Source organism: Tetranychus urticae, chromosome 3 (assembly GCF_039701765.1).
Source record: "Tetranychus urticae isolate SD_2017Ah chromosome 3, NJAU_TeUrti_SD_1.0, whole genome shotgun sequence".
Classification (NCBI taxonomy): Eukaryota; Metazoa; Arthropoda; class Arachnida; order Trombidiformes; family Tetranychidae; genus Tetranychus; species Tetranychus urticae.
In genome coordinates this window covers 482,288-499,053 of record NC_142960.1, presented here as the reverse complement: position 1 = coordinate 499,053, position 16,766 = coordinate 482,288, and the positions used below count along the sequence as shown (strand labels likewise).

The following is a 16,766-nucleotide window of genomic DNA, read 5'->3' as shown; positions in this document are numbered from 1 at the left end:
GAAGATGAAGGTGAATCATGATCATCATCACATGTATAAAGTGGAAAGAAACTTGAAACTTCATCTTTTTCAGCATCAAAATTGTTACCATTTTATTTGTTCTTCTTTCTGTTACATTCCGAATCCAATTTTACCTTTTTCACAATTCTAATGATATCTCATTAAATCTGTGAATGAAAAGCAATTATTTTTCATAACATTTTCACTCAAAGACGTTTCAACTTAACATTCAAGTTTTGTAAAGAAATTTCCTTTCAAATTGTTCGCTTCAATTACAATTAGTTTGACAAATATCTTCCATTGATTAGCTTCTTTAATGAAAGTCAAATTTTGATGAATCAAATTAATTATGCTTTTGATTTTCTCTTCTCTTCAAAAGCTAATAACAATCAAAATTGCATTGATTATCACAATTTGTTGTTAACAATGTTGATCAAAAACAGTCGATTCCTTTTATAACGCATTTCGTGATTCAAATTGATCATGATTTTCCCTTGATATTGTGTTTAATATTCTTGATTATTTAGAGTAAATTTCTTTTTCCAAATTACCTTTTCTTACCTTTTTATTATCACCTTTTTGTTCAGTTTAAAATTGCATTTTAAGATGTAAAAATACGTTTTTATTAATCTTTTATTTCCATCATAAGTTTCATCCCTTTTGTATCAATGATTCAGTAGTAATGATTTTTGCTTAAAATTAGTAGCCAGCATTGACTGTTCAAGTTTGCATGAAAAGGTAAACAATTGAGTTGAACAATTAAATGTTTTTCCATCTTCTTTTTACTAATTTAATGGCTTGATCAACTTATCGTGATTAAAATTAAAACTGATTCTGATAGAGATCTACAGTTGAAATTTTTAGTTGAACGAGCTTCAAAAATGCTCATTAAAGCGATTGGAATAGGATAAAAGTAAATGGTCAACAATTTTTATTCTGTACAAGATAATTGTTCAGTTAATGATGGTTCGATTATATGTTTACAGAATTAGATTGTTATAATCAACCAATAACTAGTTATTGATGCAATAATTTGCTTACAAAGAATGTTGAGTGAACCTTCAGGTAATTCATAACTTACAGTTAGCCAAACTTCAATTCATTATCAATGGGTTAGAGTTAAAATGCGACTGATGATTCCTCCGGTCTCAAATTTGAGTTTAGGATTGTTCAAGAAGGTTTTATAGCAACTCACTATTATCAATTATGCCATCGTGCTAATCACTAGCACCATTGACCTTTCTTGAGATCTCTGCTTTCCTAAAAGAAGCAATATATTGGTTGACAGTGCCAGACAGAGAACCTCATCGTCCCGAATAATCCTTTTCGTTAAGTCTGGATCTTCTCCTAAACCTATCAAGAAATTTCTCTGTAAATTTCATCTCGTGCCTGGATCATCTTCGTTTAGATCAACAAGGTGGAAATGATAAAATTAAACTTGCAATCTTTAAAAAGAATCTATCAAGCTGTCAACTGGCTAACACAATCAGCTAGTATTGACAATAATCAACAAATTTAGTCTTCGCTTCAATAACTTCGCCATATTTGTATGCGAGTTTAATTAGAACGCTAGACAAACTTTTTATTAAGAGTTAATAGATTGAAATGTAGTGATCAAACGTAAATTTAACACAAATGTAAAAGAAAATCAACTACAGAGAATTACATTTTCAAGAATTTTATTATTGAAGATTGGTCTTTTTAGGAGTTACAAATCTAAAGATCGTGAACTGAAAAGCTACCCCGATTGAGATATCACTCTGGGTTTTTATGGGAGAGCTCATCGTGGTTTCCATACCCTTGTTGCCAAATGTTTGAGAAAAACAAAAGGATTAGGAAATGGTTAATACGGAAGGGTAAAGAAAGATAGTTAATCTGTTGACAGAGTATTATTTTGAAAGTTTATCTTGCGAGCTTATTAGGATCGTTCTTTAAGGATCGCTCTTCAAAGAGAGAATTTAGTGGAAGATACAGATGACCGACTGAAAATTGTGCACTGCAAAGAGCAAAAAACAAAGGTTAACAGCACTTTCGGTAGTCCAGTACAAAAACATGGTAGTATTATACTTACTTCGTGACATAATGGAGAGTTTTACGATGAACGAAAAAAATGAGATAGTCGAAATAGTCTTAAAGTTGACGATGAAAACAAAAATTAGAATAGCCAAATTACTGAGACAATTTAGAGTGCAAGCCTACGTGATTTTACGACAAGGGTCAGTCGTGTGATAAGAAGAAGAGTGTTAGGACAAGAGTCCGGGCCCTTAGCATTGAAATTTAAGCCGAAAGTAAATAGAACTTTGACTTTCCCTGGCTTAAGTTAACGAGAGACGTGATAAGAAGCAAAGAACGATAAAGTTGTTTACTAGAAAAGGAGTCATGAGAATGTTAGTCAAAGACAATGAAGGCAAGTGAGTAGCTCCCCTTTTACAAGTGTAAAAGCGACGAGGAAAAGTACCAGAGGAAAGAATATTGCTCTAAATATCATTGCTAATTTCAGCTTTAATAGGCTTTGTCAATTTTCGTTTTAATAATTTCTGCTGTTATTTCAGTAGATTTAATGATAAATAAATCTAACCGCAACATCAAAAATCGAATATTTTTTCTTATTTCAAAAGATATATTCAAAACCAAAGATAAGTCAAATGACGGAGAAGGTGATAATTGTTTTGCTGTTTTGATGAGATTTGCACTTTTAATACTCAAAATAAATGAGGATCCAATTGATGAGGATTATGACGAAAATGAACATGTAGCTGAAAAACGGATAATGCAAATGATGAAAAATGAATGAAAATGAGGCTGAGAATGAGGGAGTAATTTAAAATCTCCAATAAATATGGTCCTATTCAAAAAAATTTAATTCTAAAATATCGGAACTGAAAATGTCCAAAACAAAAACAATGAGTTAATCCACATTACACTCGAAGATAAGTGCCTTTTCTTATCATGGGAATTGATGATGCTGAATGGTGCTAGTCCTAGTCATATCCCGCCATGTAAGTCTAAACTGCCAATAAAATTTGAATTTATCATGTAGGATATTTTGAAATTGGTTTAAACTTCTTTGAACAAATCTTAATCGGATATTTTATGTTTGGATGTTTTCAGGTAGAATCGAGAATGGTCCGGAGATGTAGATGGAAGAGGGTAAAGAAGGCGATAATAATGATCAAAAATATGAAAATTCTAGATGCTATAAAAAACAAGTCATTTATTTCTTACGCGATCACAATACTGGAGAGAGGCAATGCAAAGAGGAAGCAAAAGCAATATATTCGCAATTTATGAATGGCTCTGGCCACAATTGTTCTTGTTCACTTTGTCAGGCACAATGCAAATTTATTAATAAGAAAAAACGCACAATCTACAACGTAGCAAACCCTTTTTCTCTTATGTTGATTGCCCCTTTCCTAAACGTTTAAAAAATTTAACCACAATAACCACTTTCGAAAAAAATTTCTGAAAAATTCCATGTAAAATTATTTATTTTTTAACTGCAAAAAATGCCGGCTTATCTAGATTGAAATCGATTTAAATCAAAAAATGTTCACTTTTCAGTTTAATTTATAGCCTTTAATAAAAAATCTATGTTTAATTACCCTTTAAATAAGTTTCATTTGATTATTGGGAGACCTAGGAAGTTATAAGCTGAAGTTTATAAAAAATAATTAAAAAATGATTTTTGGTAAAAGCATTACGTTGACGTGAAAATTCACATGAAATGAAACGTACAAATGTATTCAAATGATTAGACAAATGCTCATGAAAACTTGAGATGTTCATTTATCACTCAAGTTTATTACACAATAATATTCTGTGAATAATTTTAATTATGATGGTTCCATTGAGAAAAAGATTAATGATAGTTTCGCTATTTCGTTTTTATTTCATTGCTCATATGAAATTATCATCTAGTTGATCAATATTGATGACGAAGGAACTTTTAAGTTTACATTTTGATATGAAATGAAACATTGTGAGTAAAAAAGTAACAAATTTCATCAAAGTGTTAATATTAATCTGTTACTCAGAGTTGCCAAAATGATTATATCAAAAGCTAAACACATTCACGCTGTAAATCAATCAATATATTCAAAGGTAAGTCAGATATTAATATGAACATTCTCACTCAATTCAAGAATCTAAAACGTTGAGATTTTCTAGCTTGAATTGTCAGTTAATTTGAGCTCAAAGTAAATGATGAGAAAAATTAATATTCAGGATTCGTTCAATCAATTACACCGATTTGAATTCTCTTGTCTTTTAAGTCGAGCTAAAAGTTAAATTTGCTTTTTTGCCTTGTCCTTTCTTTCACAGAAAATTAAGGTTCCAAAAAGAAAATATATTTTACCGAAAATTATTCGTGTTTTTGGACTCTCATTGGCAATGATAATTTTTTCGTACCAGACGTTCTTACTATACAGTCAATATGCTACAAACAAAATCAAGATTGAATTAGGTTCCCGAAGAGTGGGTGAAATTCAAACTCCCAACTTCTCTTTTTGCTTTAAGCTTTTTCCCGATTCCAATGAGCAAGTCTCAACTCGGTCCTCGACGGCACAATACTCGAGTTGGAGGATTCAAGATATTGTCCGTGATGTGAAAGATAAAAGCGATACAGCAACAACTTCACAGCTTCTTCATTCAGCTGGTTCACTTTCATCGATTATCAGTAAATGTTACATTCGATTGTCAAATTTGACAGTCACTGAATGTTCACGCTTCAGTTGGGCTAAATCAATTTTGTCTAAAAAACTGTGCATGACTCTTGAATACAATGAAATTTTCGATCAAAAAGATGTCATTCTTGAAGCTTTTGATGACTCTCCATTGGTTTTCGTTAGATTCAACCTGACTTCGTTTAAAATGCACAATGAGTTTGTCATGGTTGCTCATGAATCAACGAGTGTTCCCTGGTTTCCAGATCCAAACTTTTTCTACATCAACATCAAGAAAAATTACAACCTTTATTCTTTTTCCTTCTCCAAAGTTATTGTGCAAAACTTGCCGAAACCTTATCACGACAATTGTCGCGTTCGACCAGGCAACTTCGATGATGTCAGTCAGTGCTATGACAATTGTTTGGTCAAACAGTTTACTAAGATTGTTGGTGCTTATCCTCGTGAATATACAGTGAAAAATGGAGACAACTTTAAGTTGATCGCAAATTATACCCAAGAAGTAAAGTACAACGATCTGTCGTACCAATTGTATCGATCATGTCTACCTTTATGCGGACACACTGATTGCATTCTCACCAAATATCGATTGAATCAACGCAAAGAATATCATTTGGATTCATCTTCAGATAAAACATTGGACATTCAAGTTTATCCATCGCCATTAATTGTTGTGATCAAATATCGCAAACCAGTTATTTCAGATTCCAATTTCATCTCATCATTAGGAGGCTTGATTGGATTATGGTTTGGAGTATCATTTTGTTCCTTATTCAATTCCATGTCAAACATTTGTAACAAGATGATCCGATCAAGAAACAAGGTTGAACCAGCACTCATTGCCAGAAAACAAAGGGTCAAGCGAAACCGAACTGTCAACAAATTTGAGCCACTTGGATCGTTTCCAAAAAAACATTATCTTGCACTTGTTGGTGAGATGAGTTCAAATAGAACCCAATTTCAGTTAAATTCAGGTTCAAGAATAAATTTTCACGATCAAGTTGATAAACATTGATCTTTTGTAGCACCTAATTAAGAATAAATTAAAGCATACAATTAAACTGCTTTCAATCTGACATTTATATGCTTTATTGATTTATCTGTTATTAATCTTCTTCTCTTGAAAGAGCTACAGTAATTACAGGAGATCTTTGCATATTATCCTTATACTGCAAAGATTTAGGGATTAATATTGATAGGAATTCAATAAGGGATAGAGAAGGGGAAATATGGGTGATCTGACAAGGTCTCGGCAGTAATGAATCGTTTGTCTTGATTAAGATTGTGGATCAACTCCATTTCATCTTTGGTTAGTTCAAAATCAAAAATTTGACTATTTTCTTTGATTCTTGCTGGAGTTACACTTTTGGGTATAACAATCAAATCTCGTTGAACAGCAAATCGCAAAAGTATTTGAGCTGCGGTCTTGTTGTGATTTTTAGCAATGTTAAGTATCGTTGAATCATTAAGTAAGGTTGTTTCGCCTGGTGCAGCACCAGGTCTATCAGGTGATCCTAATGGACTGTAAGCTGTAATATCAATGCCGCGTTGTTTACAGAAATTAATCAACGGTTGTTGAGATAAATAGGGATGAACTTCAATCTGGTTAATTACTGGTTTTATTTCACAATTACCGAGAATCCGATCAATTTGTTGACTGTTGAAATTAGAGACTCCAATTGATTTAGCTAAACCAGCTTTCTGTACGTCTTCCATTCCTTTCCATGTTTCCAGATAATCAACATCAGAGTAGACTATTTTACCCTGTTCATCTCTTGGAAATATACCATTTCCTTCTTTGAATCCTGTTGGCCAATGAACCAGATACAAGTCAAGATAGTCAATACCAAGACTGGTCAAACTCTCCTTGCAACATTCAATGACCCGAGAACGAGAATGGTAAGTGTTCCAACACTTTGATGTTATAAAAATGTCTTCACGTTTAACAAGATTAGATTGAAACACTTCTTTCAAAGCTTGGCCAACTTCGTCTTCATTTTGGTAAAGCAGAGCACAATCAATGTGACGATATCCAGCTTCGAGTAGAGCATATTTAACAGCTTCTTTAACTTTTCCTTTCTCGGATTTCCAAGTTCCTAGGCCAAGGTAAGGAATCTTGAATCCATTAGGCAACAGCATGGAATGCAAATTAACATCAGCCATTGATCCTTCAATTCAATCCACAAATTATAAAAAATAAAACCAATTTTCAATTCCAAAGTGAAAGTAGCAAGAGAAGAGCAAAAACACAATAAATACCAAACACAATAAAATAAGGTTTGTATCTTTTATAACTAAAGAAAAGGAGAAAAAATGATGATAATTAATTTTATCTAATATTATAATATGTTAATTACATTAAGTACAATAAGTTAGATACATTATCTATTAATACAATATTACAATGAGTATACAACTTACTTTATTTTTAGGTGTCTTAGTGGCAAATATTTATGTCAACTTAATCACAGTTAACTGCATCATATAATTGTATAATATTGCATTTCCGAATCACACTCAATTTTTTATCAAATTACGTACGAAACAAAAATTAACGTTTTATCTGAAGCCTGTTGATTATTCCAAGCACTTATTCATTCTTTTCATGACGCATGGCCATTTGGTAAAAACCATGTAGATTTGGGTTAAATAGGTTCAGTAACGCGCGTAGATTTTCAACTTTTTTGCTGAAAACTGTTTTAATGTGGGAATATCAACTTTTTTATTGCCACATGTGAATTATTTGAGTTATAACGCGTTGATTTTAAGCGTAATTATCGGTTAGTATTATCCTAATCAGTGACCTTTAACAGAGAAGCTTAGCTTTCAGTTTTCATTGCAGAGAAAAGCAGAATTTCTGTGTTTTTGGTGTCTGTTATTAGTTTAAATGAGATAAAAAAAATGAATTCCTCAGTAATTATGATCAATTAATGCATTCTTTTCTCACCTATTGAAGATTAGCAGTTTTAAAATTTGGAAGTTTCATCAATTGAATGATCAATAAAATACTTTGTTAAGGTTACAATGTTTACATGGACGCAAAAACGTTATGCGAGATCATGTTACAGATTATACAACCTTTAAGATTGAGTTTTAAAATAATTTTTCAATCATTTACAGGGATATAAAATCATAGAAGTTAAGTGATTTGATGATTTCAAAGGTAATTTTTCTCTGTCTAATTGCTTGTATAGAGAGTGAAAGTATTCATAAACTCAATTTAGATCTGTATTTGGAAATATATTTGTATATGTATTGTAATAGACGATCATTACATGCCTCGAACCGAATGCTCCGAAATTCAAAAATACAAGATAAACGTCAAGATTGCCTATTTCTTGATCGAGCTGAACCCCAATGTGAATGTGGCAATGTTATGAAATAAGCTGGAGAAAGTATTGATAAACTTATTGATTGATTCCGATTTTTTTGCTTATTATCTTTGAAACTTTTCTAGTCTTCATCATCAAGAAGAGCGAATCGGTTAGCTGTCCGTAGAAGATTTGATCTAATTTCGCCATCTTCTGTCTCTTCGCTTGAATCTTCATCGGTTGTCCCTTTCTCGTCTCCTCCTTCAGAGCCTTTTTGATTTACATCACCGGTAGACTCAAACTGAATGAACCTGATTCGATTTACATCAGGATCTTTGATGAAATTATCACATTCTTTCCAATAGTTGGGTGGATAAAAGATCAGGCACAAAGTTCGTCCATCCAAAGTTAATCTTAACAAATGGTTTGCAGCTCGATAAACATCAGGTCGGCCAGTTTTAGCAGTGAGATATCCCCGAAGAACAGCCCAAGATTCACAAATATCAAAAGCTGACCAAGCTTGATTTGTTGATTCCGGATCGATTTTCTTCAGTCTTAATATTTTTGGTACATTAACTCTAGCAGCTAAAAAGTGTATCACTGAATAGGGTTCACGTAATTGGGAAATGGGAAAGCAACCCATTAAAACTTGCATTTGTTTTGGAGCTCGACTGGGAAAAACTAGTCCAGGGCAATCACAGAGTTTAACATTATCAGTTAAATAAATCGTTTGAAAATGCTTGGTGTGTCCGGGAGTTCGAGAAACACTGACGACTTTTTTGCCAATAATTGCATTCATCAAAGAACTTTTACCCACATTTGGATGGCCAACGACACCTGAGTGAAATAAAAACGAGGATTATTATTAAGTTGATATTGTATGATCAATGAAAGTAAGTTATGTTTTGAGTCTCTTAAGAGGTGAATATTGCAGCAAGTTTTCACGACTAAAATTATTTAATAAAATCTTTCGAAGCCATCTCAGGAATAAAAATCATGAAAATGATTTACAGGATGAAATATTCAGTTGTGATTTGATCTCTTGAGAGAACTTCCGAAAAATTAAATAAACATGAAGTAGCATGTTGGTTCCACTAGCGGACATGGAACTAATCTTATAAAATGTTTCTTATTGTGAGTCTATAATTAGTCTATCAACTTGTATTGGTATGCAAAAAGTTGAATTCAATCAGCTATGAATTTATTATCATAACTTACTTTCTTGTTCTGACTTAATGTGGATTAAATTTTCAATACAATACCTATTGTTAGAACACCAGAATCATATTTTTTCCACTCATAGTATCGAAAGTCTGAATGGTCAACATGAATATTTGTCGCATTCTGAAGAGCGCTCAGCTCTTCTTCACCGCCATCATCATCTGAATCTAATTCTGAGATTCTTTTTTCCTCGCTTATAAGTTCGTCATCAATTTTATTAGACCAGCTGGTAAGATCAACTTTATCACCAACAATGTCTTGTAAAACTTTCAGTAGTCTTCTTGAACCCTCAGCGGCCATCTTGAATTTACCATAACGGCGACCTTTGTGTTTACCTCTTTCTTTAACTTTCATACCAGCATAAGAAGCGAATGGGATAACATGAAGTTTAGGATATTTCATTTTAAAATAATGTAACCAAGCAAGAACCAAAGGAGCTTCAACTAGATCAACCTTATTCAAAACAAGAATCATCTCCTTGTTTAATCCATGAACCACATAATTGTAAAGAGAATGCGGGAAATGATAAGTTGGGTGTTTTATATCAGCAATAGCTAAAATAACATCTGACATCTCGATAACACGCCACAGTTGCCTCCAAGTTTCTAAATTCATTTCAAAATAGCTCAATTTAGAAAGCGATCCAAATTGAGCCTCGAGTTTTTCCAAATACTTTTTGAAGTAATCATACTCAATCGTATCCAATTCATCTTTGGTCAGATTATAATCGCGTACTGGTCTTTTAGGGAATGCTAGTTCATCATCGGGAAGAAAAATATCTTGCTCTTCAATCTCTAATTCATCAGGAGAAACCATTTTAATGGGCAATCTAGCGAGAGATTTTCTCTCTTCAATTTCTGTATCCGACTCTCGGTAAAAGTGCAAAGCATATCTGTTGGCGTTGGATGATGGGTTTGTCTTCTTTTGATAATTGATCTTCATTATGGACTCTGCAGTTAATTGTTCATTTTCAATGAGACAGTGTTCATCTCCACCTTGATTGACAAAGGTCTCCTCATCATCTTCACTTGAGTCTGATTTGCGACGCTTCTTTTCTCTTTTAGCTTTCAACTGTTGTTTCTTTTGTTTGGCACTAAAAGGTTTTTTCCTGCCTACTTGAGGCATATTATATCAACGCGTAGGGTTACTAAAATATAGGTACCAGCAAATATGTATTTGTTACCAGAAGTATTCCTTGATGAATAAGGTTAAATTGGTTAGACATACGACAAAACTGGAGTCAGGCCTAAATGTGATGCACAAACAATTAATTGGTTAAATAACTAACCAATAAATAATCACAAACAATATGAATTAACAACTAGTTTAAGATGTAAGAAGATGTTAAAGAAGATTCTGGTTAGTTCTGGTTTATATGTAAAGATGGTTACACACTTCAACACATGTAGACAATAACCACAATATAAGGGTATCAAAATGAAGAACTGAATGGTTCAGGGTAATTAATTCAGGGTGACTGCTCTCGAAGCTTGAGATTTGTAAAATAAATAGTTGATGCCAATGGATGATGAAAATTCAAATTAACGTAACTTAAATTTAATCGAAACATGAAGAGAAACAGCTTCATCAATGTAAACAAAATATATAAACACTAGCAACTGTCAACAAGAAGGTAAAGGTGGTGACACTCAAAGGCTGTTGTTCATTACGTGTTAAATTTGAACTCACAATCTTTCATTCAATCTTTAACTTTGATTTGATAAAAATACGCTAAAATAGGGTTAAATTAGTTTTGATGAGCGAAATATTATTTAATAGGCTTAATGTTATATAAGATTAACAAGATAACTCCACAATGTCAGTCAGTCAATGAAGTAAGTATAAAATTCAAGGTTGATCCATTATTTTTTTCTTGTCTCAAGCTTCCAAAAGCAACTGTCTGATGTTTAACCCAAGTTCATTTTTCTGTATCTTCATAGCCATGAATTATGGTGAAATATTTTCTACAATTGTTCATCGCTCTAGTCTTTTAAATTTCAAATTGTATATTTTTACAGCATTTTGATTATTTTCTGAAACACTAGCATAAAGTATTTGTGGCCAATGTAGAGATCTACAAAATCTGAAATAAAAGTATAATTGTATCAAGCTCTTTTAAAATATCAGGTCTAAATTTATTCAATGCTGTGAAATTAAATAAAGATATCGAATTTTCCATATTTATTTACCATTAGTAAGGACAATTTTTGAATTCCACATTTGATTTACAAATATAAATTATGAATTGAAACTCAACTAAAAAACATACATTTAAACTTGGCGCCTATTTTACAACTCACATGCCACAACTCAAAATGTTATGTTTTCATAAAATTTGACTTTATTATGGTTGCAATCTGAATTTAAACGTGAAATTGATAATTTATTACCAAACTGAATAATGCCTTTGAACTGTGCCCGATGTAAAGCTGCTAGAGCAATTTTAAAACGCCCCAAAACCGTGAGTATAGCTGCTTTGTTTGTATCACTGCAAAATTAACATGTTTTAATTTTATGTTTATCATTTTTTTTTATTAAGAGAGATGCACTGTGCAAAGAATGTTTCTTCCATTGTTTTGAAAATGAAATTCACAATACAATTGTCGAAGGTAATTTATTTAAACCAGGAGACAAAGTTGCTATTGGAGCCAGCGGAGGAAAAGATTCAACAGTCCTGGCTTACATTATGAAACTCTTGAATGAAAGACACAACTATCGTCTTAATTTAGTTTTGTTATCTATTGATGAAGGTATAACCGGCTACCGAGATGATTCTTTGGAGACTGTTAAACAAAACCAGAAAGATTATGCCTTACCTTTAACTATTTTATCATATAAAGATCTATATGGTTGGTCAATGGATGATATTGTTCGACAAATTGGGAAGAAAAACAATTGTACATTTTGTGGTGTTTTTCGCCGTCAAGCTCTTGATCGTGGTGCAATCAAACTAGGTTGTAATTTAATTGTCACTGGACATAATGCAGACGATATAGCTGAAACCATTTTAATGAATGTTCTTCGAGGTGATATTGCTAGGTTAAAACGTTGCACTGCGATAAAGACAGGATCTGGTGATAATCCAGAAGAAAATGTAGTTCCAAGATGTAAACCATTCAAATACACCTACGAGAAAGAAATCGTTATGTATGCATACTTCAAAAAGCTGCACTATTTTTCTACTGAGTGTATCTACGCACCCAATGCTTATCGGGGACATGTTAGGAGTTATCTTAAAGACTTGGAATCTATTCGTTCATCTGCCATTTTGGATATAATACATTCAGGTGAAGTGCTGGCAGTCGATGAAGGTATAAAATTACCTGTCTTAGGAGCCTGTGAGAGATGTTCATATATTTCAAGTCAAAGGATATGTAAGGCTTGTGTGATGTTGGAAGGTTTGAGCAAAGGTTTACCTAAATTAGGTATTGTCAAAAGTAGTAAAGTGAAGATGATAAAAAGAGAAGCAATAACTGATGGAAAGAAATGTGATGAAAAATGTTGCTCATTTACTTGCAAAAGTGAAACAGATAATAAAACAAACTGCAAAAGTTGATTGATTACAAAAAATATTCCATCGAATCGTAATTTCAACAGAAAAGTTGTTCAAAATATGTTTTGTTTTTTCTTTTTACCATATCGGCCGCAATGTCCAGTATTTTTGGGTCCAAATATACATAGTCTCTAAAATGGACCAAACGAAATGTATAATTTGATGTGAAACATGTAAATTCATAATACAACTAAGTGATCAATACTTACTCTGTATTCTTATCTAGATCCAAAACTTCTGGATGTTTATGTACCATGTTTACAACACATCCTGGAATCCATGGTTTAGTGTCATTTACCAACAACAAGAGAGTAGACGTGAAGTCTAATGATTCGTTTTTCGTATATAAATCATACGACTTAAATAGATGCTTAATAAACACTGCTTCCGAAGAGGCAGCTGAAATTAATAACAAAACGATAATAATTGACATCACTAGACACTAGTTGATATATATTTAAAATAAGAGTCGTTATGCTGTGCGTTTAAAATAACAAACTGTCGACAATTGTCAACTTGCTTTAGCCTTTGCTGTCCCTGGGCCATGATTTAAAATAGTAAGATCACATCTTAAAGAGGGGCGGCGCTCAAAAGAGTCAAACCAATGAAATTTTGGCTGAACTTCCTAAAGGACCTCACGTCCGAAAGACACAACTATGGTCTTAATTTAGTTTTGTTATCTATTGATGAAAGTATAACCGGCTACCGAGATGATTCTTTGGAGACTGTTAAACAAAACCAGAAAGATTATGCCTTACCTTTAACTATTTCATGAAAGATCTATATTGTTGGTCAATGGATGATATTGTTCGACAAATTGGGAAGAAAAACAATTGTACATTTTATGGTGTTTTTCGCCGTCAAGCTCTTGATCGTTTTTTATAAGAAGAATAATTTTCATGCTACTTTTTAGGTTAATTTTTGAGACTTGATTCGTTACGTCCAAAATCACCAGATGGCAGCACAAGCGGAGTACCAGAAAAGTTTAAAATCCACCGAACTGTCCACTTGAACACCTTCGGCTATTCACAACCTTTCCCTAACATGTTTGTTAATTGTCAAAATTTTCAACATGAAGTCAGTGTTCGGTCAAATGATTCCTATTATTACTTGAGTGATATGTTTATTGAGATTCGACATTTTCCTTTGGATATCGGTATCCTTAATCCTGAAATAAGATTAACGAAAATAAAACAAGTCGATTTTAGTATGCTAATTGTGAACAATAATGGTTCACTTTACAACTGAGCAGTTACTCTAGCTTAGCTGGCTGCTGATTATCGATGAAATTTTTTATTGAAATATATAATCAATTGAATCATAATACAATGATCATGTATTTACTGTGTTTAACTCAGTAGTCAATTTAATGAAGAGGTTCATTGTCTGACATCTCTTGAGTTCATCTTATTTGCTTTAAAGTTTATTTTTGGTAACATCGGGAGATTGAATTATTTTTATTTCTTTTCCAGTTAGACAAAAAATGACTTCAAGAAATCTATTAATCATCGCGTGTGTTCAGTTAGAAAGTAACATGGAGAACTCTGTCTATTTTAATCGATCAAAAAAGCTTCAGAAATATTTTTTTCATCAAAATTACATTGCACAGAAAGCTATTAGTGTGGGGAACTTAAAGGCAAATTATCAAATAATTTGCACTGTAATTCTAGACGCAGATAAAAAACTCTGATAGACTGCATAATAAGCTATTTTCATTGTGACCCAAAAGGTTAGAAACCGAAAATAATAATAACACATTGACTCGTCATAAAACAAATTTCCTAATTTAAAGTGTTACTCACTGATCTGTTAATTAGTAATAAAGTAAAAATGAAAATTATCACATGAACATTAACATGAATCTAGCGCGAACGAGAACGAGAAAGTTGTAAAATTGAAAGTTGTTTGAGATTGATTGAAAGCAAAACAAAGAGTATACATGGGATGAAATCTCGGCGATCAAACAATTCAGCAAATTCATCAGATTAAGATGACTATTGGCCAGTCAATCATTTAATGTTAATTTAACTGGTGAAGTAATGATTCACTCGTGAAGGTTACTTTCACCTGCAAACTCATCCCATATTGATGGGAGGATAGTAAATGGGGGTCGCAGACATTTCACTGTTTGGGAGACTGTCTATTTTCATTTCTGCTTTTACTTTTTCTTCCTTCTTGTGCTTTTTCCTAGCAGTGTTGTTTTGTTATTTACCAGTTTTTGTTGATAACTTATTTCTCTTCTAAACTTCAACAAGTGTTAATCTAGGATTCAATTGTTCAATTTTGATCAAGGTAAGTTTAAATTGTCCAGTTTTCGCTTTATTTTTCAGGCCTTTCTTCATTTAGTGGTTCGTAAGTCATCAGGTCATCCATGCTAACTCTTCTATCTTTTTGGGAACAGTAACCAGTTTGCCACTCCTTAATGTGTTAATTCTTGTGTAATAATTTTATTAAGTTTGTTCTCTGTTTAAAGTCATATTTTCCTGTTATCGCCATTTTAATTACTAGAATGGTCTTCCAGCAAGATCCTCAATATTTAAATGAGTAGCAACTCATCACTGCTGTTTTCATCTTGAGGTTTTTCAATTTCGTTTTCTTTTGTTCAAAAGGTTTCTCTCAATTTTTTGTTACATTGGTACATTGATGATAAGTGTGTATTAAACTTTGCCACCATTATTCACTACACACTTCATTTGCTTATCTAAATTCACTCTTGATTACCTCATCCATTTTAACTCTGTTTACATATTCTTTTCATATATTTCTCTTTCTAGATCCAACAAAGAACAAATTATTTTCTAACTCTGTAAACATTTGATCAAAAATACTCGTCCTTCCACGTCAAAATGCCTTCAATCAAAGTTAACTCACTCTTGGGTTTAATGGTAATGTTAGCCCTCATCAGCTCTTCAAGCCAACAGTTAAACATTTTTGGAAACATTTTCGATTGCTTTAAAATGATCACCAATGCCATGAGTACCTGTGAGCAACAACTGCAAGATCGACTTGACTTGGTCGACAAAGCTAGTGAACAAGCTGGAGAAAATGTTGATAAGACCATGTTCACATGCTGTTATTTCGCTGAATTTTCTCATTGTTTGGATTCAAAGACTGAAGGAAAATGCGGAAAAGACATAAGTACAGCTATCTCCACTAGTGCAAGCTCAGTTGCTAAGGTCTTAAACTCAAAATGTTCAGACTATGAATACTATGTAAGTTGTTAATCTTAAGTTTGAGATTCTTGAGATAATGTATTTTAAGTGTGTGAGTCTAAACAACTAATACATGGAAAATACATCCTCTCTTTTTAATTGTATAATAATTTTAATTAACTTTCTATTGTTTTTTATTCCCACAGAGTGCTAAATGTCTTTTTGTTGTTTACCTCAACTACATCGTGATAGTCGCCATCATTTTGGCCGTGATTTCTGTTGCTAGCTGTGTAATTGGCTGTCTTCGTCGTCGTTGAACATAAACAAAACAACAAAATTGCCGTCACTCGATCAAAAGCAAACGAACCACCAGTATCCATTTTCTTACCTAAGACATTTCTCATCATCATTCCCTTCCTTGTCAAGTTTCTCCTAGTTAGACTACCACTTAACTGATTTATAACATTAGATATTTCTATGACTTTTAGTCACCAACTCGTTTTTTTTGTTTCTCACTTAAATTTCAAAGCTCATTGAATCTCTTCATGATGTTTCTAGTTCTGTAACCTATCATTACTGTTTATTCATTTCTTTCAAAAATAATTTAAAAACCCAAACCTTTGCTTTTCTCATTTAATTACTCCGTCCTCGAAAAAAATAATTTATTTTGACTTTTCTACTTTATTCTTTGAATTTGATTGTTGACACCCTTAAAACCAATTTACACCCAAGTAAATATTTACCTTTAAAATATTGTGATAAGCTTTTTAGATGCCATTTTGTTCAGCCTTCAAAAATAGCAAAATTTCATAGTACAATGTCAATTTTAGTGAAAACAAAGAATGGT

The 16,766-nt window shown here is 32.4% G+C and overlaps 4 protein-coding genes, 1 long non-coding RNA gene and 1 pseudogene across 8 annotated transcripts; 3 read left to right on the top strand and 3 right to left on the bottom strand.

The window, feature by feature from the left end:
* The first annotated feature begins 3,825 nt into the window (after positions 1–3,825).
* LOC112539574 (uncharacterized) lies at positions 3,826–5,753 on the top strand. The gene is made up of 2 exons (XM_025162265.2): positions 3,826–4,101; positions 4,321–5,753. Exons 1-2 carry the CDS (start codon positions 4,045–4,047, stop codon positions 5,695–5,697), a joined length of 1,434 nt encoding a protein of 477 aa, XP_025018033.2. The 5' UTR covers positions 3,826–4,044; the 3' UTR covers positions 5,698–5,753.
* On the bottom strand, positions 5,739–6,939 carry LOC107369138 (aldo-keto reductase family 1 member B1 pseudogene; annotated as a pseudogene). The gene has a single exon (XR_016199941.1). The product of XR_016199941.1 is annotated as an aldo-keto reductase family 1 member B1 pseudogene (transcript).
* Ns4 (Nucleostemin 4) lies at positions 5,739–11,068 on the bottom strand. The gene is made up of 3 exons (XM_015937057.3): positions 9,256–11,068; positions 7,104–8,830; positions 5,739–6,976 (listed from the first exon to the last, which is right to left on the bottom strand). The coding sequence occupies exons 1-2, from the start codon at positions 10,337–10,339 to the stop codon at positions 8,136–8,138; spliced, it is 1,779 nt and encodes a 592-aa protein (XP_015792543.1). The 5' UTR covers positions 10,340–11,068; the 3' UTR covers positions 5,739–6,976; positions 7,104–8,135.
* A 486-nt stretch (positions 11,069–11,554) lies between these two features.
* Ctu1 (Cytosolic thiouridylase subunit 1) lies at positions 11,555–12,978 on the top strand. The gene is made up of 2 exons (XM_015937058.3): positions 11,555–11,675; positions 11,754–12,978. The coding sequence occupies exons 1-2, from the start codon at positions 11,616–11,618 to the stop codon at positions 12,768–12,770; spliced, it is 1,077 nt and encodes a 358-aa protein (XP_015792544.1). The 5' UTR covers positions 11,555–11,615; the 3' UTR covers positions 12,771–12,978.
* LOC149093111 (uncharacterized) lies at positions 12,704–13,637 on the bottom strand. Its single transcript, XR_016199942.1, has 2 exons — positions 12,977–13,637; positions 12,704–12,898 (listed from the first exon to the last, which is right to left on the bottom strand). It is a non-coding gene; the product is annotated as an uncharacterized LOC149093111 (long non-coding RNA).
* Positions 13,638–14,955: 1,318 nt separating this feature from the next.
* On the top strand, positions 14,956–16,536 carry LOC107369187 (uncharacterized). Of its 3 annotated transcripts, none has more exons than XM_015937114.3 (3): positions 14,956–15,059; positions 15,542–15,979; positions 16,126–16,536. In XM_015937114.3, exons 2-3 carry the CDS (start codon positions 15,614–15,616, stop codon positions 16,234–16,236), a joined length of 477 nt encoding a protein of 158 aa, XP_015792600.1. In that variant the 5' UTR covers positions 14,956–15,059; positions 15,542–15,613; the 3' UTR covers positions 16,237–16,536. The 3 variants fall into 3 exon arrangements, with proteins under 3 accessions (XP_015792600.1, XP_089125517.1, XP_015792601.1); XM_089269391.1 differs by having other exon boundaries at positions 14,956–15,376; XM_015937115.3 differs by having other exon boundaries at positions 14,956–15,417.
* The last annotated feature ends 230 nt before the right edge of the window (positions 16,537–16,766 follow it).